Source organism: Varanus komodoensis, unplaced genomic scaffold, assembly GCF_004798865.1.
Source record: "Varanus komodoensis strain SLA01 unplaced genomic scaffold, ASM479886v1 scaffold54, whole genome shotgun sequence".
NCBI classification, from domain to species: domain Eukaryota; kingdom Metazoa; phylum Chordata; class Lepidosauria; order Squamata; family Varanidae; genus Varanus; species Varanus komodoensis.
In genome coordinates, this window is record NW_025336142.1 from 1,748,682 (window position 1) to 1,772,369 (window position 23,688).

The 23,688-nt window shown below is 47.7% G+C and overlaps 1 protein-coding gene across 1 annotated transcript; it reads right to left on the bottom strand.

Moving 5' to 3' along the window:
- Positions 1-13,020: 13,020 nt before the first annotated feature.
- Positions 13,021-22,561, bottom strand: TNFSF11 (TNF superfamily member 11). Its single transcript, XM_044448270.1, has 4 exons — positions 22,394-22,561; positions 15,690-15,738; positions 15,505-15,603; positions 13,021-13,961 (listed from the first exon to the last, which is right to left on the bottom strand). The coding sequence occupies exons 1-4, from the start codon at positions 22,559-22,561 to the stop codon at positions 13,540-13,542; spliced, it is 738 nt and encodes a 245-aa protein (XP_044304205.1). The 3' UTR covers positions 13,021-13,539.
- Between the last annotated feature and the right edge of the window lie 1,127 nt (positions 22,562-23,688).

A 23,688-nucleotide genomic window follows, 5' to 3' on the forward strand; every position in this document is an offset into this window, starting at 1 on the left:
ACAAATAGCCTGTGTTACCTAAATTATCTGTACTGATGAATTGGTCAGATAAATTTAAGAGACGGCAATTGCGCAAACCTCACTTAATTCTATTTATTTATTGGAAATGTGATTTTATCAAAGCCGGGCTGAGGAAGCTGGTATCAGAAAGGGATAGCAATAGCTCATCTTTGCTCGAATCTCTGTCGAGGCTAGGAAAGCGAGTGACTCTCCTGTGACGTGCCAGAGAACTAATTTTCATTCTTCTTGTTTGCAGATAGACACCGCATCTATCGCCAAGCGTTTGGCAAAGCTGGAGCCGAAACTAAAAGAGAATGGTGACCCCTTTCAAACATCGTGCTTTGATTCCATCTGAATTTCTGTTAAAACAGTAATTGCAGCTGGGAATACGACTGCAAACAAACAGCGCCATCTTTTGGAGAGTGCTTGAATGCCAAAAGGAGGGAGAAACTGCGGGGGCCGTTCCTGCGTTTGGCTGCTCTGAAGCCCCCTGCCGTGGAAGGAAGGGCGCCCTTGTGCCTGGGCGGGCGCCACGGTCCCCCACATTTCTCGCCCAGCGTTGTGCTGCTCTCCAGTTTGATTTTAAAAAAAGCATCTTTCCTAAAGTCGCTGCCCATCAGATCCAGATGTGCTGAGAGCAAAGGAAAGCCCGTCCCTGTATTTATTCTCTCTCTGTAATTTAATTCCACGTAAAATTCTGAGATGTCCTACTCTTGCATCTCAAGGCAGGTTTACCAGGAGGTCTGTTCCTCCGTGTGCTCCCCAGAGAAGGAGCAGCGGGAGATAAACGGATGACAAGGCTGGCAACTAACTCTTCCTTCGCTGGAGATTGGTGCTTACCACCATATAAACCAAAACAGGTCAGAGGAAGCCATCCACGGCCAAAGATGCCTCTTTAAAGGTCACGGATCCTGAATCACCCCCGAACGCTGCCCACAGAGTAAACACCTCGCTTCCCTCAGTGGCCATGGATCCGCAGCTGCTAATGACGGGTTCTTCTTCCCAGCTTCCAGCAGTCCCAGGGCCGAGAGCGGCACCGTCCGAGGCACCCTGCAAAAACCGCCAGGGGACCCCGGCAGGGGACCTGCTTGAGCTGTGGGAAAGCCTCGCTCTGTGTGCTGCTCATCTGCGTGGAAGCTCTCCTAAAAGGCATTTTGGACCCCGGCAAAGACGGAGGGATTTCTTTTGAGGGAACGGGCAAATGACTCAGCCTGGCTTGCAGCCTTGCTCGTAGCTACTGCAGCCGTTGTTGGCTGTGCGGGTCACAAAGAGCCCGGCAGCCCCGTGTCTTAATCTTAGGTCCAGATTGCTGAATGGGAACCATGCGTCTCCAGCCCAGGCTAGCGCGGGGGTTAAGGCAGGATAACCCAGGAGACGGGGTGGATGTAGAAGAGAGACCGTCCTCAAGAGGAGATTCTTACGCCAGCACGGAGTACAGTGGGTGTTACTGCCAGAAAAGTCAAGGCCAGCAAAGGCAGCATTTGCTACTAACGCAAACACAGAGGGGTATCTTTGCTGTTTGAAAGAACTCAGAAAGCAAACAGGCCTGTTTAGGCTTGCAATGCAGTTGTGGGATTGAAGATGGCATGCAAAGATTAGGGCTAACTTTATAGGCAAATAAGACACATTTGCTCCATGGAGCTCAAGTCCAAAACTATACAATTGATTGTGGCTGCTGTCACTTACAAGTATGCATGCAAATTTGCATGCAAATATTCATAAAATCATCAATATAGAAACATAGAAACAGAGCGAGTCAGAAGGGGTCTCCCGGGCCATCTAGTCTGACCCCCGGCTCCAGCTGGCTCCACTCAGGACATGCCCACCATGCGCATGCCCAGCCTATCCTTGAACACCCGCACTGGTGGGGCCTCAAGGACCTCCCGTGGAAGCCCATTCCACACCCTCGGGGTCCTGACTGTCAGGAAGTGCTTCCTGGCATCCCAAGTGAACCTGGGTTCCCTGAGCTTTGCTCCGTTGGAGCGCATCCTGCCTTCCTCTGCAGGGGAGAACAGGTCTCTACCCACCTCCATGTGACACCCCCTCACATCCCTGCATGTCGCCAGCAGATCCCCTCTGAGTCTCCTCTTCTCCAGGCTGAAGTGACCCAGTTCCCTCAGTCTCGCCTCGTGCCGCATCCCCTGCAAACCGGCCACCAGCCTTGTGGCCCCGCGCTGCACTGATATGGGAAGATTCACTGTTCCAGAAGCAGTGAAAATGTGCAAGCATGTGGCCCATGCCCTGAAGGGGGTGTAAATCAAACCCCCCCTTTTCCTAGCAAAGATCAGGGGTGGCTTTAGTTTTCCTGGACATCTTCGACTTGGAGTTTCTCCTGGTTCCTGCTGCAGCAGCATCCCTCCAGCGCGCCACACAGCCTTCACACCCCCACAGTCCTGAAAATGGCCGCCGTGCCAACTCGCTTTCATGCACAGCTTGTTTTTGCATTGCTCCGCTTTGCAGTGTGTGCGCAGTTAAAGATCCCGGTAGCCTTTGGTAGTACTCCGAGTGGCTCCGAATGAAACTGGGCAAAGAGCAGGGAGAAACTACAGAAAGCACAACCCAGCTTGCAGTTGTGGTGGGGAGGAGAGAAACAGGGGCCAGCTGTCCCGGGTGCCGCTATGGGGCCGGCAGGGGGAGTTGCCCAGGAGCCCCTTGGCACAAGCCCCAGCTCTGGCCGCCCCTGCCCAGTCGCCAGGTCCCTGTGGTCCTGGCACGGAGGCCTGCCACCTGCGTTGGGCCACCGCCACAGACGGTGGCCCATTTCCTGAGGAAATTCTACCCAGTGTAGCAGCCGCAGTGAATTGTCCTGTCAGTCAACCCCAATCACCATGTCAACATAGCAGGAAAAAGTCCCCCAGGAAAATTTTGGCAAGAGCTTCCTGGGTGTTTAAGGATTTGGGCGGCTCATTTTGGCCCGGCTGATCTCTTCCTCCACATCTGGAGCTTTGTTCCAGTCTTTGACCAGGCCTACACAATCCTGGTATGTAAATACATTTGCGTGCCTATTGTTACAAGTCCAAATGATATGACTTATTCACAAGAGGGTGGTATTAACATGCTTGCGGGAAGCCCAAGGTTTGGTTTGTGGGAGTCCAAAGGTCCCTTCAGCATGCTCAGTCATGGGTTTTTTTCTCTGAATTATTCTGATGAAAGACTTATAAACAAAAGATCCAGTGCGCGTTGGTTTAACCGCTGTCTTTTACTCCAGCAACAGAACCGACATGAAGGTGGAAGGTTGTTGATCCAAGTGCTCCGCAACGTGGCTGCAACAGCTTGGAACACTCGTTCTGCTGGGAACTGCCTCTGAATCGAGCTTGGAGGCTCAGAGTCCTCTTGCCTGCTGCTTAGAGATTGGTACAGCTGGTTCTTCAACTATGCTCTTTCGGGTTTTTGTGTGGGCTGTAATTTGTCATAGGTTTTCCTCCTACTTTGCATCACACAGAATTTACTCTCTGGCCGGTAGGCTGCCCTGCAAATGATATGCTTCTGCATCAGCAGAGAGGTGTTGCCCGCAGAGAAGAGCTGGGTGTCTGCGTGGGACCTGGAGAGAGAGAGAGCGGGATCCTCTGGGGGCCGGAGCTGCATTTGCTTTTGCACCACTCTCTGCAGGCATGCCGAGTCTTGAGTTCCAGCTGAAGGGTGGGAGCCAGGGGCTCTTTCCATGTGGATTTAGTTATCTATTTAAACCTTTTCTATACCGTCCCATACTTAGACCTCTTGGGATGGTTTACAGCCGATTAATCCTAAACCTGCTAAATAAAACAAGTTAAAAAGTAAAATACTGGGAGAATAAAAAGTTTTCATCTGACGCCGAAAGGAAAGAAGTGTTGGCGCCAGGTGGACCACTGTGGAGAGCATGTCCATAATCGGGGCACCACCACAGAGAAGGCCCTCCTCTGGGTAGCCACCCTCCTGATCTCTTTCAAGGACGGCGCCCGGAGGAGGGCCTCTGCCCCAGATCCCAAGGGGCGGGAGGGCACATAGAGGAGAAGGCACTCCTTCAGGTATCCTGGTCCCAAGCCATTTAGGGCTTTATAGATCATCACCAGCACCTTAAATTGGGCCCGGACTTCAATTGGTAGCCAGTGTAGACGATACAGAACCAACGTTATATGTGAACACCTGCCAGTCCCCGTTAATATCCTGGCAGCTCTGTTCTGGACCAATTGAAGTATCTAAACTATCTTCAAGGGCAGCCCCACGTGGCATGTGTTACAATAATCCAGTCAGGAAGTTACCCTAGTGTGGGTCACTGAGAGTGTTGGCTCATCTTACCCCCTCAGTAGTGCCAGACTGTGAAATCAGAGCCCGAAGAGAGGAAGGAATCCACACAGAGGTGGGGGACCATGTCCTCAGCCGCCCCCCGCCCAACCGTGGAACGATCCCCCTCCTCATGGCACCTGGGACGACATGGCCATCTTTCCCGTGACAACCTCCGTCTGCCTGCTATCGATGCCATATGATGGGACGTACCTTATCAGATGTTTTAAAAGACTCTCTTGTTATTAAAATTGTTTTAGCTCTTTAGCCTTTTAAATCGCGTATGCTGAAATCTTGTGCTGTATTTTATTATTGCATCTGTGCTTTGTGAATGGATGTGAATTGCCTAGACTAGGGGGTCAAAAATTAAAACAATATTAAGAGTAATGATTTATTTATTTATTTATAAAATTTGTATGCCGTCCAATTACTAACGTCTCTGGACGGCTACCAGCATAAATAAATTGACGACCCTCCCTGGCTGATGATGCAACAGAAGAGAAATTCGCTCTGTTATGCTGAACAGAGAAATGTCTGCACTTTTGTATTTCCTAAAATCAGATGCTCCCCTTGGCCTGTTCATGTGATTTGTAAAACTGCAGATCATTAAATCATTAATTTAATTTAATTTAATTTAATTTAATTTAATTCATCTGATGGCTTAGCTGGCATCACCTGCCTTGAACTGGCATAGCTTCTCAGACCAGGGGCAGCCACTGCATCAGCTGAAAAGGTTGCAGTTCCACTTTGTGGCGTAAAGGTTTAAGCGTAAATCTCAAATGGAAGTTAAGATTTCAAGTGGCAAAATCTAATGCGTCAGCCTAACCCCAGGACCCACGGGACAGCTTTCATTTTATTTACAGTATGGAAATGTAAGCGCCGCATAAAGGCGTGGAAGGGAGACAGCTTCCACACGCATACAAATGAGCTACGCTGAATAATCCCACCCTGTAAATATTAGCAAACTGGGCTAACTCTTGCACTGCAAGACAGAAGTGAGCAAAGAGACGGATCTTTGTAGCGCGCCTCCCAGTCTGCAGATCCTGTCCGATTCCACCTCACTTGGCTGGCCGCTGGGTGACGGTCTCTAATCATTCTGGATCATTCCAAGCGTCGGTAGGGCATCACTGGAAAATGTTAGTGATTCCCTTCAGATCAAAATGCTTGCAGAAATGCAACTTCCTTTTTCATGTGCAATTACTCCAAATAACTTTGCTTGCACACAAAGTGGGTTCAGGGAACAGTTCCCACGGCCTCCGTAACTTGGGGTACTTCCTGTAGGAGTACCCCAACAAGAGGCCCAGTTCCTCTACCTCTTCGACCAGGCAAGACAACCCAATCCACCTGTATTTGACCAAGTACCTGAAACCCTCCCCTATTTATGCAGGTATCTTATGAAGGTCCTGGCAGGTCATCATAGGTGGACTTCATGAAGCTCAGAATGGATAAAACCTGGGGCTACCTGCTTTCTTCTTACTGACTTCTCCACCTTAACCCAGACTTCCGTTTCTCAAGTGTAGATGAAAATCATTCCAAACAAAAACTTAAATTTCAGTAAAACTAATTGCAAATTGAGATTGCAGTGGGCAAGGTCAGGCCAAATTAAGTACATCCAAAAGCACAGAGAAAAGCTAAGTGCATATTGAATTGGCCCATTAAGATCAAACAGATTTAAAAGTCCTGAGCCCCAGCTGTACTATGCCCAAAGTGCACAATTCATACAAAGTAACACAACTTTCCCAACATGCAATCATCAATATTCTTGTTGCAAAACAGAACCGTGCCTAACTGCCGAGTTCCCACATTCCTGTAAAAGAATTCTCCACCAATGTCCAGGTCTTAAGTGCCAGCAAGCGTATTGCCAGCAATGAAGCCACTCTAATTATAATCGCACGCCGATGGAGGAGCTTCACGGCACATTCTTGATGCTGCTTATTTAAGTGGCTCGCAGCTCTTTGTTGTTTTGTCCTATCTCCAGGCAAGGAAGCGGGGCTGGAAGGGCCGCAGTTCCTTGGTAGCCGTCCCAGCCCCGTTGTTGATGCAGACTGTCTCCAACCCACACCGCCAGTTTTCATTCCTTCCTAACCTAAGATGACCAGCAGCCCATTTGTTTTCTCTTTTATGCAGAGGCAGTCAGAAAGAGTGGGGCTGGATTCTCCATTGCCTTGTGTTTAGGAAGATCATCCACGAAGCCACTTCGAACCCAAATCCAGTGAGTTTTTTTGAAGTCTGGCACTTTTATGGCACAACTGGCTCCAATCCATGCAGAGAAATCATCCTTTTATCAGGCAACAACGTCATGGCTTTGAGCCGATCGTTTTGCTGAACTTGCATTATTGTTAACGTGGAGATCCAGCTGCCAAAGAGGTGCAGAGAGGATGTGTAATTGCATGTACGGGCACACACTCTAGTCAACACAAAATGGAAGAAAAAATCCACTGCAATGTATGTGTGTGAAGACAGAATTAATAGCAAATGGAAAACGTGTGTGTGCAAATGCTAGGCACTGCAGTGTTGCACATTTTATAGCAGTCCTCCAGTGGACGCCTGCAGTCCATGGACACTTACATGGTTACCTGGAGCCAATTCTCTGAGTCTGAGTATGTCCAGCTTTAGCCGAAGGCCAAGTCCATGTGTCTCAACAAGAAACTGGGTGTGGTAGCCACACTGTGTGGTTCTTTGAGCAAATCTACCTGCTGAGATCATGGAAACTCTTCTGCCTTCCGCCATCTCCTTCTTCCCCAAGGAAGATCTTCCGGGGATGCCTCTTCCGGTTGCACCAATGGGCCCCTTCCAGCTATCCACTTGCCAGGCGGCTTTGGATGCTGGCCTTCAGTACTCCGGCCAGTTGTGTTTTCCGGGTTCAGACAACAAAACAAGCCATCACAGTACCAAGAAACCATAGAAGACTGTTACTTCAGTTTCCAAAAGCCTGCCATAGCACACTGGAATACCACAACCAGGCTTGGATAATGCAACAAACCAACTTGCACAAAAACCACCTTTTCTTGTCCTTTCGTGCAAACCTTCTCATTGTGAACGAACAACTCTCCCCCTTGTTTTACATTTATTTGAGGGGGTGGAAATACTTGGCCTCTGAAGCATTCTGTTAGAAGTTATCACCATAATTGCGAGTTTTAAAAGCTGATGCTCAGAACATGTATCAGCAAAAGCACTTGCGCAGCTCCCAATTCCCAATTTGGTGAATGCAGATCATTTAAAAGCACAAGCCCACGCCTAATGATCCAGTGCAGTTCTGATTCAATGCATCCACTAGGCTTTGGATCCAGTGACCAACTTTTCACCGAGGTACCAATTATGCAAACCTCACATGGACTCAGGACACTTAACTGCAGAATAGCAAATCTGCCATTTTTGTACCAGGAGCCACATAAATGTTTAGCATCTTGATTCAAATCATTAACAAACTTGGTGGGACATTCAGACAGGGAACATGTGGTGATTTTTGGTCTCTGTATGAGGCACACGGAACTTGCAAGCCTTGCTTTTCTTATGCCTGCATCTCTTACTCTTACACAGAAACATAGAAGCAGAGCGAGTCAGAAGGGGTCTCTCGGGCCATCTAGTCTGACCCCCGGCTCCAACCGGCTCCGCTCACGACATGCCCACCATGTGGATGTCCAGCCTATCCTTGAACACCCTCACTGATGGGGCCTCAACCACCTCCCGTGGGAGCCCATTCCACACCCTCGGGGTCCTGTCAGGAACCTAAATGGAACCTGGGTTCCCTGAGCTTTGCTCCGTTGGAGCACGTCCTGCCTTCCTCTGCAGGGGAGAACAGGTCTCTACCCACCTCCGTGTGACACCCCCTCACATACCTGTGTGTCGCCAACAGATCTCCTCTGAGTCTCCTCTTCTCCAGGCTGAAGAGACCCAGTTCCCTCAGTCTCACCTCATACGGCATCCCCTGCAAACCGGCCACCAACCTTGTGGCCCTGCGCTGCACCATATTCTGGACCCCAAAGTTAAGTTTGTGATTCTCTCACTTCTTCCAGTCATATATTACCATGCCGACTTTTTTGGAAAGCCAAGTTTGGGAGGTGCTCCCGCCATCTTTAATGTGTAGACCAAAGAGGAAGAGGCAGGAAACATTTGGAAGCGATGCACTTTGCGATTGAATTTCAGGCGCAGTTGGCTAATGGAATGTGTGGTGATAGCTGGGGAACTGAACAGGGAGGATGGAAACCACGATAAAATAGAAATTGCTTGATTGTATGTTGGGTGGTTCATGGTTGAAAAAAGCAAACAAACCATGAACCCATCGTGTTGTGTGAATACAGCCACTCACTTGCCCTGCCGCAACCCATGAAACTGAAAGTCAAGATCGCACCGGATTTTTGTGGTCTCTCTGCACATGTGGTATATGGCATTTTGGTTCAGTCTTGTGCTAGAATGCAAAGGAGCAGAAGTGCTGAAATTATGATCGAGGGCACCCTGCAGTTCGCTAGCTGAAGACCTGAATGCAACCTGACTGAGCTTGCAGTTTTCCACTCCAATTAAACGCAGCAGCATTTGATACTTTGCAGTGTTTTCCCAATGGCTGCCAGTCACACACCTGGGACAGATCAAGTCACATTCTTTGCACTTACATGGTATCTCAGTCTCAGCCTTTGCACTTACATGGTGTAGTTCTGGTGAGCACTACTAACTGCAAGCAAAACACTGGACTGCAAAGGAAGGATGTGGGAACCGGAGAGAAACGCAAACCACAAACTCCCTTTTCTTAGAAATGAGTTTATTTTTTAAAAAGTCATTACATTCAAAAGCAATGCTTACGGTAAAGTATAACATAATTGTAACATGGACCTCTAAGTATTTTTTGAAAAAGTCTTTTAAAAAACTATTAGAGCATTTGCAGGATTGATAGTATTACAAAATGTCTGCTGAATGATTACATAAATACTCTTAACAAATCTTTGGTCTGTTGCATACTCTTCCATAATACCATGTTAAATTAATGTTCTTCCAAAGCCACAATCCTGAAAATGCTTGCCACCACCATTTCCTTCTTCCCCATGATCCAACCCAAAACTTTTCTCTTTAGCATCTGTGTACTTTGGAAGGCTCTCATGGAAATGAGTAATTTCTAGAGTTCTCAGGTGTGAAAAGCATCCAGAATTATCAGGATGCGAAGGATGCGTGACCCTTGACTTTTAATAACACTGATAAGATCAACTAAAAGCTATTAAATTAATAAAACACAAAGAAATATATCACATTTGCTAATGGCAAATGATCATTTTAGCTGCAGTTTTTCCCACCGGGATTAACAAAGTGCACCAGTAATGTCTGTACAAACCATTTTCAAACATTAAATATACATACAATGACATTTTAAATATTTTGCATAAATTACAGATTTTTTCAAATAAAAATTACATCTGAAATATAACTTGATATTACAGAATACAAAAAATACCTATCTTGCCTTCTTGGAAACTCTTTGCCAATTCTAGCACGAGACGCCATTTTGCCTTTCAGGTTGGAATGCTTAATGCTTACGGGACTTCCTTCTGCAATGCAAAGCAATGGCAGAGCCAAAGAATCGAGAGAAAGACTTGATAAAACTTCTCAGCTGGGGATGGACTGGGTGCACTGGTGTTACATAACGCCTGAAGAGGCATTTCAGGTTCGTGATCATGGAGTCCGAAAGGTGGACTGTATGTGGAAGGTCTCAGTCTTTGGCATCTTTCATTAAAAGTTCCGGAGACAACAGGAATCGGAACAATAACGTCCGCCGGAAAATCTGGGAAGCCAATGGGTAGAATCTAGCCAACAGATGATATGTGCTAGCTCAATGGCTTGATTCAGTGACTGGCTTGTAAGCGTAACCTCACTGGATCCTCCAGCCTGTGTGGGATCACACCCACCCCTTCCCATGCAAGGAGATTTCATTTCCAGACCAGGGTTATTGGTTTGGGCAGCTTGCCAATCAGCAGTTCTGCGCCAACTGCCCCTAAATTATTATTTTTAATTTTATTCTAATGGCATCCATGGTGGCCATGGAGTGCCCAAAGAGTTGAGATTGGTTGGTTTGCAAGCAAATGTTGATCCTGTTGAGACTCAATAGCCAGCAGGGGTGTTTTTTTAAAAAAAAAATTCTGAATTGTGCCTGCGGGGTGGTTGTAAGCATCAGGGGAGGAGCTCCGGGGACCAAAACAGCCCACAGCTCCAAAATTGAACTCTGATGATGGCGATCTGTTCAAACCACAGTTTAACTGAGGTTTGATATGCTGGTTTGAATTGTGCTTAAAGAAACCATCATTTGTCATGTCTAAGTGCAATGGATATTTCTACTCCAAAAACAGAAAGTTTAAACCTCTCTCCTCATGTATGGTCAGGTGTGTGAGAACCTGATTCTTGTACTCGTAAGAACAAATCATAGTTTGTTGTTGCATCTGAACCAATGAAATGCAGCTTCAGGCATTCAGTAATTTTCCACGAATTCTGCCGCAAGCACTCCATGGGATACAGAAGCACAGAAAAGGAAAAGGGTTTACCACTGAAAGTATGTAAAGTTACTAGGAATATGTAATGTACAAGGTGTGAAGACATAAAAGGAACATGGTCCTGTCGTTCAAGCCAGCTGCCCTGTTCTACTATTTTTCCCACTCATTAAATTCCACTAAAAAAGGTGAATTTGCTTCGATGGATTAAAGAGGATTCCATGCCTTACAAATCACTCACTCTATCGAATAAGCTCCACCTTTCTATGCTTAGCTGCACTTTAAATGCACATTTTGTCACTCTAGGATTATAGTGCAAGAGGAGTTAGTCATCCTGCGGCTACACTGAACAGTAAGGATGCTAAACCCAGGTGGATTCTGGAAAACCGCGTTCAGGGCGTTGGTGCACCTTTTGTGAGTTTATGAGCAGGTGAACAACCTCAAAAAGGAGCTGCAAACCACCCTGGGCCACGAGTCGCTGCACCTGTGTTTTACTCAGCCACTGGGAGCTGGCGCTAGAGTAGGTCAGTTGACAACTACTTGGATGTGGCATAAGTTACTTTAAATTCAGTAGGGGCAGGACTGTTTTTGTCATAGAATGCACCGGAACAGCATTCCGGCACCTTTTTTTGACAGATTTTTCCAAGTGATTGTGAATCGTCCCGTTGGGCGTAGCAGGTCAGCAGCAAAAATCATTAACATAGTGCCTGCGGGCTGCTTGTGCTCCTTGTGTGTCGGCGCTGATTGTGAGGGCGCTGCTCGGCGTGGGACGCTGCTCGGCTTGGGATCAGTCGTGTGGTCGTGCGCTGAGTGCTTACTGCCGGCGGCGACCATTGTGTAAAAGCGTGACCCCAAGACGTGAGTTCCCGCACCTTTTTTTTTTTTTTTTTTTTACAAAAAAAGCACTGAGTAGGGGCTAAGTTAGTTGAAATCAAAGGAGCTTAAGTCATGACTAACTTGTCCTATTGATTTCAATAAGGGCCAAGTTAAACTAACTAACTTAGTTAACTTAGTTTAACTTAGTTAAACCTTGATATTTAAGTATACACTGAGATCAGTACCTGAAAAACTATGGGGAGATTCCAATGAGGTGCTTCCAATAACCATTCACAAATGGAAGCTGCCATTTGCAGAACATGATGCGTTTGCCACCTTCCGGGGAAAGGCAACTGAGCGAGAACACTCACTGCTGGAGCAGGGCAGGTGGGTGGAGCTCACGAAGAGAGCTCCACTAGCCCATCCCAATGGAGGAGCCGGTGCTTCTTCTCTTCGCTCGGCCACACTATCTGGGATGCAAGAGAATCGGCGTGGGCATTGCCCCACTGCAATGCCCAAAGTGTGGGTGGATTCTCCTCCTCACTGCTTTGCCCTGCACTCCATCTGCCCCTACTTGCAGAGAAGGCGTAGATACGCCCCCATCCATTGCCGGCTTGACGCCAAACCGGGAAAAGCACCTTCTTTCTTTAGTCAGTAGGTCGGCATACAAAAGCATGCAAGTTCCAGGCAAATGCAGTGCCAGCCACTCAAAAATGCTCAAAGGGGGGCTCGATGGTCCTGGGTAGCATTTGGGGTGGGGACGGGGAACAGCAGTGAGAACCAGTTAGGCATACAGGTATAAAATACAGCACTTACAAAATACAATTCTGCCTGCAGAAGACTGGGAAAAATAGACATTTCATCATCTGGAAATATAAAAAAGGAGCTGACCATTTCCATTTTTCAATTAAGACTCTAACATTTCCCCTAAACGTATTGTCTGTAGAGGCCTCTACACTGGGCAAAATACAACTATCTTTTTCCAGTGTTTTGGTTGCCAAAAATGATCCCTTATTAAGCAATGCTATCAGTGCACGGGTTGCTTAGAACTTCATCTCCAAGGACCAAAGCTCAACCTCCAGTGCTCCCAGAGTTCTCCTGGTCTCCCAGAAGGCCATGCCTCCTTTCCTTGCCCCTTACCCAGTCACTGATCATATGGGGGTTTCCTGGCTCCTGGGAGGCCTTTTCCATTCTGAACAGCCGAACAGCCTTCCCAGGGCTTACTCAATCGCAGTATGAGCTTACGCTAAAATACGCTGGTACCATCTTGGAAAGTTTTGGCCCTTTCCTCTTTGCATTCAGTTGCATCAGAAACACACAAAGCAACCTTCTGGAATGCTCTAAGTTTTCCATCAAAGGTGGAAGGGGTGGGAAAAACGCAAAAGCACCGTATGGGTTGGATCCAGACTAGCACTGCAATCTCGAGCACGCCTGCGTAGAAGCTGGTGCTGGTCTTCAGTAAGAACGGTTGGGAACCCAGCGTTAGAGTACTGCCCTGTGTACATACTCGGGTGGGAGCAAGCACCACTGGATTCAGCAGGGCCTGTGGGCAGAGGTGCCCAGGACGGTTCAGCTAATGTAGTTACATTCAGCTTCTAATTAAATTAATAGAGCTTAGCTTTTCACACTGATTTAATAGGACCTAATTGCAACTAATCTCATTGCAACTCTCACAGCCTGTATTTTTCTGTATGGCACAAAAGCAAAATGCATTTGGATTTTAAAGTGTTTTTATATCGATGCCGTTCTGAACTTGCTGCCAATTTATATCCACATGAGATCCCGATCCGCAGACCAGTTAAAAACAAACAATGTGAATCAAGGACTGGAACCGAACAACCCGACCGCTGTAAGTAGGGCTGCCACTGAGTTGGGGATAAGGCCATACAGCAAATCTCATTCATTTACCATTTGGACCCCAGAAGCTGCTCCTCCCATCTCCCAATAACCTAATCTAGTTGAATAAATATATTTCCCTTAAAAATCAGGCCTGGCCTCAATCAATATCCCTTATTTTGAAGGCTCCAAAGTAAGTACCTTCAGGAGAGTGATCCAGTAAGGAAGGGTAGGATACCTGGATCCCCACTATCTCGCCAGACTTCAGTTTGAAAAACCCTCCCACGTTTACAGAATAAAAATGGTATTCTGAGTCTCCCGACCAGTTCTTCGTGCTTCCACCTTTCATAAGGACCACCGAGTTTCTCTTTTTAGCATCAGTTTTGGTCACGTACAACATCAGCTGCAGGATGCGCCCAGTCAGGTTCCCTGCCGTTTCGTGGTGTCGGAAGCACACGCTGGCATACAGATAGTAAAAGCCATCATGGTTGGTGACTAATTTTCCATCGCTGAAAGTCATATTAAAAACGTTCGCCCAGCCCTTGTCATGATGCCAGGATGTAAGGTTCACTCTGTGGGTGCCTAAGAGACAAAACGGGCGAAGTTGGCAGGTTTTCTGGCAAATCCTTGCAGGTTTAATTTCACTCACAAATTCGGTAGCATACAAATATCATCACCTGCAATCATTCTGGCAACCAAGCTTGCTTGGAAATGCAGTCCTGTATCCTTTTGATAACTGTTTTATCAATAAGATGCTGGGCTTATTGGACAATATAAAATAAAATAAATCATGATATAAATAAGGTGCCCTGAAGCAAATAAATGCATGCCTTAACTGCTTGTTGAACTGTTTCTACTGCACCGGCACGATACACGGCAACTGCAGTGGAAGACTGCGAAGTCTTCGGACACAACGTCGTAGCGCCCACCTTGTCTGTCAGGGTCAACTCGTACTTTGGGGAGCCAAAGGACAGTTATCCGAAGAACTGTCGTCTCTGGACAGCCATCTCAATGGGATGGTGTAACTTAGTGTCCTGCCATAGCCGGGGGGCGGAGCTGATGGCCTTCTGGCCCCTTCCAACCCTCCTCTTCCATCCTTCTATGATACAAGCGCCTTGGACACCATCTCCCCCCTTTCTCTGGCCTGCTTTCGCCTTTGTGGCTTCATCTTTCAGAATAATTCTGCGTCAGGTCCACAGTAATTACAGCACGGCGTCCGAGGGCAAGAACGAGAGCCTGCCCGTGGAGGTGAGAACAGCCGCTCCAGCGAGCTCATGGTCAAGGCAGAAGCAGCGCTGGCAAACGCACTGGGGCTGAGAAGGCAACTCAGCCCTCCTGGGGTGCTGGGGGGCGGGGGGGCAACAACCAGCGGCTCCCAGATCCCGGAAACACTCCCCGCCATGAGGACTGGGACATGCCGGCACTTGTAGGATCACTTTCTGTCCATATGCGTCAGGACAGCGCGTCCAACAGCCGCGCGGCCATCACAGCTCGGCGGATCTCCTTTGGACCCTTGACATGAGATGACAAGAAGGGACCTCGCGTGAGGTCCGACATCCTACCGATGCATGGAAAATCCACAACCTCACAGAAGTTAGGGACATTTAGAGGTTCACATTATCCAGCTGCTGCCTTCTTTACAAACAGGCTATATCCAGATGTCACACTAAAGCATGCATTGCACAAACTACAGCTCATAATCCGGGGTCCAACAACACAGGGCAAACCTGTTGGCCTCACGGTAGTTTTGTGAGCAGTTTGAGCCCCCAGAAGTGTACGCATCTATGGCTTTGAGCTGCTTCTCTGCTGGGTTGCTCATCTTCTCCCTGGGTCAGTCAAGCTACAAAGCCCTTGTGAGTCAAAGCATTTTACACAGCAATTTAGACATTACTCCAAGCCATAGTTCATGCAAACCATGGTTTTTAAACCCAGGTCAGACCATGATTTCTAATTCTGGTTTGAAAATGTCTACAAACCATGGCTTATCCATTCAGAAAACACACCAAACCATTGGTACACTTAAAGCTTAGCATGGAAACGTATAAATTATTCAGACAAAAACAGATAAAAACCAGCATAAATCAGTAAAAAAGTCTCAGTGGGGCAAGATTATAAAGGAGCTCACCAGCGGGAATTTTACTGCCATCAATGATGAGGTGGGCAAACGGGGGCTTCTCTGGTTTGTTCTTCTTGGCCAAATCCAAATGTGACGTTCCCATTATAACTGCACAAAAGAAAGCATGTTAGAACCACCTTGCGAATCGCACAAGTCTTTCAGAATCCACCGGCATTAACCACTTCAGTACTTACATTTATCGGATTTTGACTGGTCTTTCTCAATAATGAAACGTTGTACTTCCTGAAAATGAAAAACGGTGTTTTTTAAAAATGTATGATGTAGGTAAGTTTCTTGCAGGTTGGATGGCAGTGGTTCATTTCCAAAATAAAAGGGGCTGAAGTTCATGGCTTCCTACAGATCACAGCCCCCCAGGCTTGTTTCTACACATTTGTCCTTTGAATTGCATCACAGACTTCAGGCATAAATCCAGAAAACAAAACAGCCTTCAGATGCTTTAGAGAAACCCTGACTCAAAATAATATGGGATTTCTGTACTCTTTTTTTCTTGTGTTCCTAATCTTTGACCTTCTTTTCTAAGTGAGGGCAGGAACCCAGGGTCTACCTTACCCGCTCCAAAATCTTGCTTTGCAGCAATGACTTCGCGACTGCTTTGTGCGCAACTTCACTTTAGGTAAAGGTCATTCCCAAAAAATGCCCCACAAGTCAACTTCTTAGGAAAATTCTCTTTAATAAGTAGTATTGAAGTCATAGAAATCATTAAATATAAAAACTAATGAATTCTCCCTCACTCCCTTCAAGCCATCTGGAAATACTTCACCGAGATGCTATCACCCCTCTCTGCATTTCGCGGCCCCACCTTGCTGGCTGCCACAAGCAGGGTAGGACGAGGTCAACTCCACAGCCTGGTCACACATTATTTATTTACATTTTACTTAAAATTTTATTTATTTATTTAAAACTTTTCTAGATCGTCCCATCACCGAAGTCTCGGGATGGTTTAACAAGACAAAATGTAAAAATAAAACACAGCGTCCTAAAAATTCAACTAACTATAAAACCCCAATTAAAACAGGCAGGGCTTAAAACATTGGGAAAATAAGAAGGGTTTGGCCTGCAGCCAAAAAGAATAAACTGACGGCGCCAGGCAAACCTCTCTGGGGAGAGAATTCCACAATTGGGGTGCCACCACAGAGAAGGCCCTCCTTTGGGTAGCCACCCTCCTAATCTCCTTCAGGAAGGGCACCCGGAGAAGGGCGTTTGCCCCAGATCTTCAGAGGTGGGCAGGCACATATGGAAAGAGATGCTCCTTCAGATAACCAGGCCCAAAGCTGTTTAGGGCTTAATAGGTCAACACTGGAGAAGAGCCTGATGCTGGGAACAATTGACGGCAAAGGAAGAAGGGGGCGGCAGAGGATGAGGTGGCTGGATGGAGTCACTGAAGCGGTTGGTGTGGACTCCGGGGGATGGTGGAGGACAGGAAGGCCTGGGGGAATGCTGTCCATGGGGTCGCGATGGGTCGGAAGCGACTTCACAAATAATGTAACACAACATAACATAAGGTCATCACCAGCACCTTAAATTGGGCCTGGGCTTCACCTGGAAGCCAGTGTAGGTGCAAAAGAGCCGGTGTTCTGTGCTCATACCTGCTGCCGGCCCTTGTTAGCAACCTGGTGGCTCTGTGCTGGCCCAACTGAAGCATCCGGACTGTCTTCAAGGGCAGCCCCGTGTGGTGTGCATCACAGTGGTCCATTATCGGTGTGGAGAGGGCACCCCCGATTGAAAGAGCAATGGAGCCGTGCACATTGCATGAAACAAGGGCTCAGCCCTGTCTGTTCGGCGCTTCACCGCTCTTCCTGCTCCGGCGGTTGCTGCCCTCCAGGGCTCCAGACTTTCTGCTGTGGAGCACGCCTGGATTCTTGGAGGCCCATCGGGGTCCTCGGCAGCACGGGAGCCCCGTCTCGGGTGCCAAAGTGACGCTACACACGGCCCCTGGAGCAGGAAGAGCAGCTCCCAAGATCCGCTGTCCTTTCCGAGACGAACAGCGCGAGAACAGGGCCAAATGCCCCGGTGGAGCTGGAGCTCCCCCCTGGCAGAGCACAGCTCAGCAATGGTGACAGGCCCTGGCACGTGTGCAAGCGAGCGGAACCGCGGCCTGGCAGGAAATTCACCGGTTTCCATCTTGGCAAGCCAGGGAGGAAACCAAAAGGCAGGCACGAAGCGACCAACTGCTGTGACTGAATAAGCAAGTCACAGGAAGTCGCCCGGTGAATCGTCACAAGAGGCAGTAGCAGCACGTGCCCGCAGCGACGGGGAAGGCGGGAGCAGGAGCGACGGATGGGCGGGGCCGCCTGCCGCGTGCACGGTGGCGCAGATGTCGCTGCGTCCTGCGGAGGGCCTGGAGGAGAGGGCAAGCGGGAGGCCTGTGGGGACGCGGGTGCTCCGTGCTCCCGAGAAGCGGCGAGGCCGCGGCAAGGCACTGAGCTTCCCCGGCGGGCCTTGCTCGCCTGTCCTGTTGCTGCCAGCAGGCGCGTTCTTCCTTCGGCCTTTGGCGTGGAAGCTGCGAGCGTGCCGGCCCACTGCCTGGGTGCAATTTAGTGTATTCTTTGTCCCCTGCCTTTGATTGATTCGTTTCTGCTATAATTCCGCCAATGGAACGCGCTCCCCAGAGAGGTCCGCCTGGCGCCGTCATTATTTGTTTTTTGGCGCCAGGCGAAGACCTTTATATTTAAAACTTATTTTAATTGTTAAATTATTTGTATTTATAGGATTTTAATTTTTTAGCCGAGATGCACTGGGGGTTTTTAAATAATTTTTTTATTGTTCTATTGTTATTATCTATGTATTTATGTATTTTGTTTCTGTTGTGAGCCGCCCCAAGGCTTCGTTGCAATGGGGGTGGCATAGAAATGTTTTAAATAAATAAATAAAATAAATAGTCCAACAATATTTTAATAATTTTTAATATTGGTTTATATATGTTTTTAACTGCAGCCAGTGTGTATCTGTAATTCATCTGTGTTACGTTTTATTTTATGTATGTAAGCCGTCCTGAGGCCTTTGCGGCAGGATGACATATAAATATTCTAAATAGATATAAATAAATGAATAAATAATTGAGAACGTGCTGCTGATCAGGCTATTATTGCTGGCTGCCTTGAGTGCCTCTTTTAGGCCGAGATGTGGGATGGATGCAAAATGAATGGACTAAATAAATATAAAACATAGTCTCTTCCATGGGTGGGTTGTGGCAGCGAGTGTACCTGCATCAACACCATGCTTTAAGCTTCTTGGCATCTATGTGATGGAAGAGGTTAGAGGCGATAACGTAAACTTGTAGCTTGCATTGCCCTGTAACAGAAAATTCCAGCAAGCCATCTGTTCTGGCTACAAGGGGCATTGACCAAAATTGTCTTTCTCTGTCATTATTGCAAGTACCAGAACCCTCACCTTTCTTGGGGTTTCATCAGCCTAGAGACAAAAGCAGCTTAAAAACTGGACAGGGCGTATAGGCTTCAGTTACGAACAGGCAATGGGTAGGAACACGCGGAAAGGTTGGTTCCACCACGGAGGAGCCGTGGAGCTTCCATGGAAGGAAGGAAAGATCCATCCCTCAGCCGGTGTGTTCAGCCTGCAGGAAAAGGTTTCCACGCATCTTGGCAAACCACTCAATCTTTCTAAACTACTAGAGAGTCTGGCTATTGGGTGGAATTGTGTAAACTACCCTGAAAAGCCAAAGGCACCAAGCACCGAATCACTGACCAGAAGGAGAGCTACCGCAAGTTGTCTCTGGCCCTGGGCAGGACTGCATGCGACGCCCAACTTGGCAGCGGCAGCAGCATCCCCAAGTGCTTCCCAGACACTTCAACCTCACACACATTTTGCACACCCTGGCGCAAATCTTCCCGACAATTCTGTGCTGTTGTCCCAATATAGCAACAACTCTGTGCTGCTGTCCCAAGGAAATGGAACCTGCCTGCAGGTGCCCAGCCTGTCCATGGCAGAAGCCAGGTTTCTTTTTCTTTTTTTATAAAGATTTGTATTGAGATTTTAAACTAAAAATGAAAAGCATCAATCATCAAGCACATTGGACGTGCTGGCTCCGCCCCCCACAACGTATCTTTTGGCAGACGCCAGATTTCAATGGGGGGTTTTCCTGGCTGGCAGCTTTAGTTCTTCGACTGCTAAACTAGAGGTGACCCACGGACTTCTCCCTGCAGCTGCCACAGTCACCGCTGCATGTGCAGGTTTTGTTTAAATCAAAATAAACATTCCAAGAAATCGACCCCAGTGCCTGCTTTCGGACTTACTGTGGCATGGGACTGATTCACAGAAGTGCCAGACATCCCAGGAAGATACTTTTGCCCTGTCTCCATGTATGCATGAGTTTAGGTGACGTGCTCTCTTTTCTTGTCCTTCCACCATCAGGGCAAAACACCCTACAAGCCCAAGGGCCACATTCCCAGATAAGAACCTTTCTGCTCAAACACTACACATAAGGTTTCCTCATGAAAGGCCTCCCTGGAGGTCTAACCCATGAAGGGCTTTGTTGCCATGTGCATACAAGTCTAGGCCTGAGTTCTCCCCAAGCCGACAGGACCTGGGAAAGCTGCCAAAGGGAGAAGATGGTGGAAATATCTCCAGGAGCTATTTGCCAACCTCTCCTTCCTGCCAAACAGATGGCAGAGTTTTCTAAAGAGTGTGGTTAGAGCCTCTGGAGTACCAAAGACCTTCTAAGGTCACATGCAAGAAACCAACAAACCAACTACAAGGAAGAAAAACATCGTTTGTCTACTTAGTTCGAATAAATTTGATAAGCTGAGGAATGTACTGACACTTGCCAAGAAGATCCAAGAAGGAAAATTGGTGTCATAACCTCTGATATGTTTCAGAACAACCACTGATTTCAAAAGATAAACGGAAGAGGTTTCACGTAGAGGGCACCCTGACTCTCACCAGCACTGGAAGGTTCCCAGCAGGTCAATGGACGAGCCAACCAATCAGGATAAGTAACTGAGAGGCTTCAGAAGACTGTGAGGAGCCCAGGGCATATGAATTGCCTGTTTCCTGTTCTTCTATTTGATGGCTTTGCTTCCACGAGCGCACTGGGTTTTTCCCGCTCTTCTAGCTCTCTCTGCACCAAGAATTCACTAATTGCACTGTGGCAAATGAGTGCTTGTGCATCTCAGTTCTGTCACCCTCCAATTATTGGCACCAGATCATTCTTATCACTGCAGGAAATGTGGCAAATTGTAGAATTCCAGTCTGGCTCCCCACGCAGAGGCCCCTAAGATCTGCGAATATATCCTCGTGTTCCCACAGCCTCTGCTGACTGGCTTGTTTTCCTCCTCCAGAAGTATATAGAAAATGTTTCATTTAAAAAAATAAACCCCATGGATTCCTGATGCATTTAGGTGTTCACAAAAAGTGGGAAACATTACAAAGAAGATGCACAGACTGGCCATTTTGCTAGGACAAGAAGCTGAAATTGGTTCATCTCCACTCCGCACAGCACTAGACCTGAACTAGGCAATATATTACACATAAATACTATTGTGTCTTTCCTGAAACACGGAAGTCAAAGCTCACCCATGCAAGGATTTATATCCATGACTTTATGAAACGCTCATGAGACGATGTTCCTGCGATGCCCAGTTCCTTCAGCACAATTCTGACAACGCTTCTCTTTAAACTTTGAACTAATGCAATTAAAGCATTTTGCTGCCATCTTTTATTAACAGAACTGCTAGGAAATTAGAATCCCTCAAAGGCAATCAAGAGGAAATGGACCAAGAGATTCCCGTGCAGGGGACTATTAGTACATATCAACCGTCATCTTTTAAACGTCCCTAGATTAGATTGTAATTACATTTAAATAGAGCTGGATGTTGTGAGGCATGAGAAATCAAACACCACGAAGGCCCTCTGGAAGTTGGGAAGGACTTCCCATGAAATGCTTGTGTTGCATGTTCTGACAATTTCATGGAAGGAACCATGGTGTGCGCAGTTTCTCAGACCTTCCTACATCCAGCAAAAATATAAAAGCCTGAGAGCCCATGTTCCTGGGGTCCGTGAAGCTCAAACGGGACTGGATCTCTTCAGAAGAGAGGTCAGGCAGGTCTCGTTTGACAGCCTCCTGGCGGCATGGTCACCGCACACGGGTTCCAGGTGTTGGGTGCTTGGGAGGCAGGTGCTATCTAGGACATTATGAGGTGGCACAAGTCCATGGAGAGCCCACATGGTGTCTCCTCTTGAATGCGCAATTGCCCCTAAGATCTGCATGGCTACTGGATGTCAGGCTGATGAGTCCCCAGCCCTATTTGGGTACTGAAGGCAGGGCTGAAATCAGCCCAAGAGGAAGAACGCTCCGGTCCCACCCTTCCTCCTGCATTCATCTTGGCCTCCTCCACTGCAGAATTTGGACTCAAAGAGGAGCTTCTCCTCTTCAGATAGTCTCCCTCCGCAGGAGATGAATGGAGGTGAGGGTCTGGCACACTCCTTCTCCGCAGGAGTGGACGTCAAGCCTTTTCTCAATGCCTTGAATCTCTAACTGGCAGAGAGCAGCTTTGGAGACTTTGGAGGGGACACTGATGCATGGCCCTGGTCGAGAGTGAGCCCAGTGAAGGGCCCTCTGCTGCCTGTTCTTCAGGAAGAGATGTGCTAGGTGCATAAAAGCAAACATGCACTTAATGTTCAGGCTCCCAGGAATGGTCTCTCGTGCTGGAGGTTGAGGGTCTTCTTTGCCTCAGCATGGATAGGATCGTGCTTGAGAAAAGCAAGCAACGGACGATGTTCAGCAGAGAGCCGAAGGGATGGACGCAGGCTCCCCATCACCAGCCTTCGGCTTGAGCCCAGGACAAAGCACTGCGTGTCTGGGGCAACGTTTTAGTGTGGAGTTGTGTGATGGGGGCTTTATGCACTGCTGGCATGAACTGACCTTTTGCATGATTCCCTGGAACGCTTGCTTCATCCTTCTGCATGATTCGGTCATGAACCTCGCTTCTTGATTGACCAAGGTTGTCTCCTGCAGGTCTATAGTTCCCTGGAGTCTCAAGAAAGTTCTCAAACAGTGCGCATATTCTTCTGACATTCTGTTAGGGTCCATCTGAAACAAATTGTTCAAAAACTGGTAAGTGCTTTTATGTCAAGGACTGTGCAAGGACCCCAAACACAAGTGAGAGAAATTATCCTGGAGAAACTCTTGCAGCATGCAAGTTCTTGGTTCTGACCCTGTGCGGCAACTTTTTAGGTTCTTAAACAATTTATGAGCCAAGAACCCGGTGGCTAAAAATACAGTTTTCTTCTGCTTCCCAGAATGAACTGCATATGTATCCTTTATAACTGGAGAAAATAACACATGAAAAAAGATTCTGATGGGGGAAGGAGAGATTATTTCTTGTGGGTAATCATTGTGCAGCTCTTAGCATTGCAAATAGCATTGATTGATTGATTGATTGATTGATTGTATTTCTAAACCACCCCATAGTCAAAGCTCTCAAGATGGTGAACAAAAGTTTAACCATAGAAAAACAACATGATAAAACATAATACACAACTTTAAAAACAACTAAAAATAAAACCAAACCAATATCAAAGTGAGCAACAGTATAAAAATGCAACACATTTTAAAACAACAAAAATTGGAGAACGAAAACGCCTTTGGGAATAATGCCTTTGCCTGGTTCCCAAAAGGCTACAATGCAGGTGCCTGGCAAGCCCTCTAAGGCAGGGGTCCCCAAACTTTTTCACCAGGAGGCCAGTTGAAAGCTGCCGGTGGTGCGCCCGGGCCAGCGAGGGGCGGGGGCGCAGCGAGGGGAGGCGAGGTGCAGGCGGGTGCACAAGACAGTGGCTTGCTTGCTTGGAGATCGTTTTCTCCGAGCAAGCAAGCCTCTGCCTCCCCACACATGGGGCGAGACGGGCAGCGGTGGGCGCCTGCATGGGCACATGTGCACGTGCGGCCAGTCCAAATCTGTGGTGGACTGGATAAATGGGCATGGTGGGCCAGATCCGGCCTGTGGGCTGTAGTTGGAAATCCCATGCTCTAAAGGAAGTATTCCACAATGGTTGGGCCACAACTGAAAAGTCCCTCAGCTTTATGAGCACCTGCCTGCGCTCCAACAGAGCCAAGCTCAGGGAACCCAGGTTCCATTTGGATGCCAGGAAGCACTTCCTGACCGTTAGGACCCCGAGGGTGTGGAACGGGCTTCCACGAGACGTGGTTGGGGCCCCATC

Bases quoted from the DNA above. Each gene is read 5' to 3' on its own strand.
- TNFSF11 (XM_044448270.1), bottom strand. From the start codon at position 22,561: ATGGACCCTAACAGAATGTCAGAAGAATATGCGCACTGTTTGAGAACT. The intron at 15,604-15,689 runs GTAAGTACTGAA...TCTTTTGTGCAG, and splicing joins CCAGTCAAAATCCGATAAAT to TTATAATGGGAACGTCACAT. The intron at 13,962-15,504 runs GTGAGCTCCTTT...TTTGTCTCTTAG, and splicing joins TGGCAGTAAAATTCCCGCTG to GCACCCACAGAGTGAACCTT.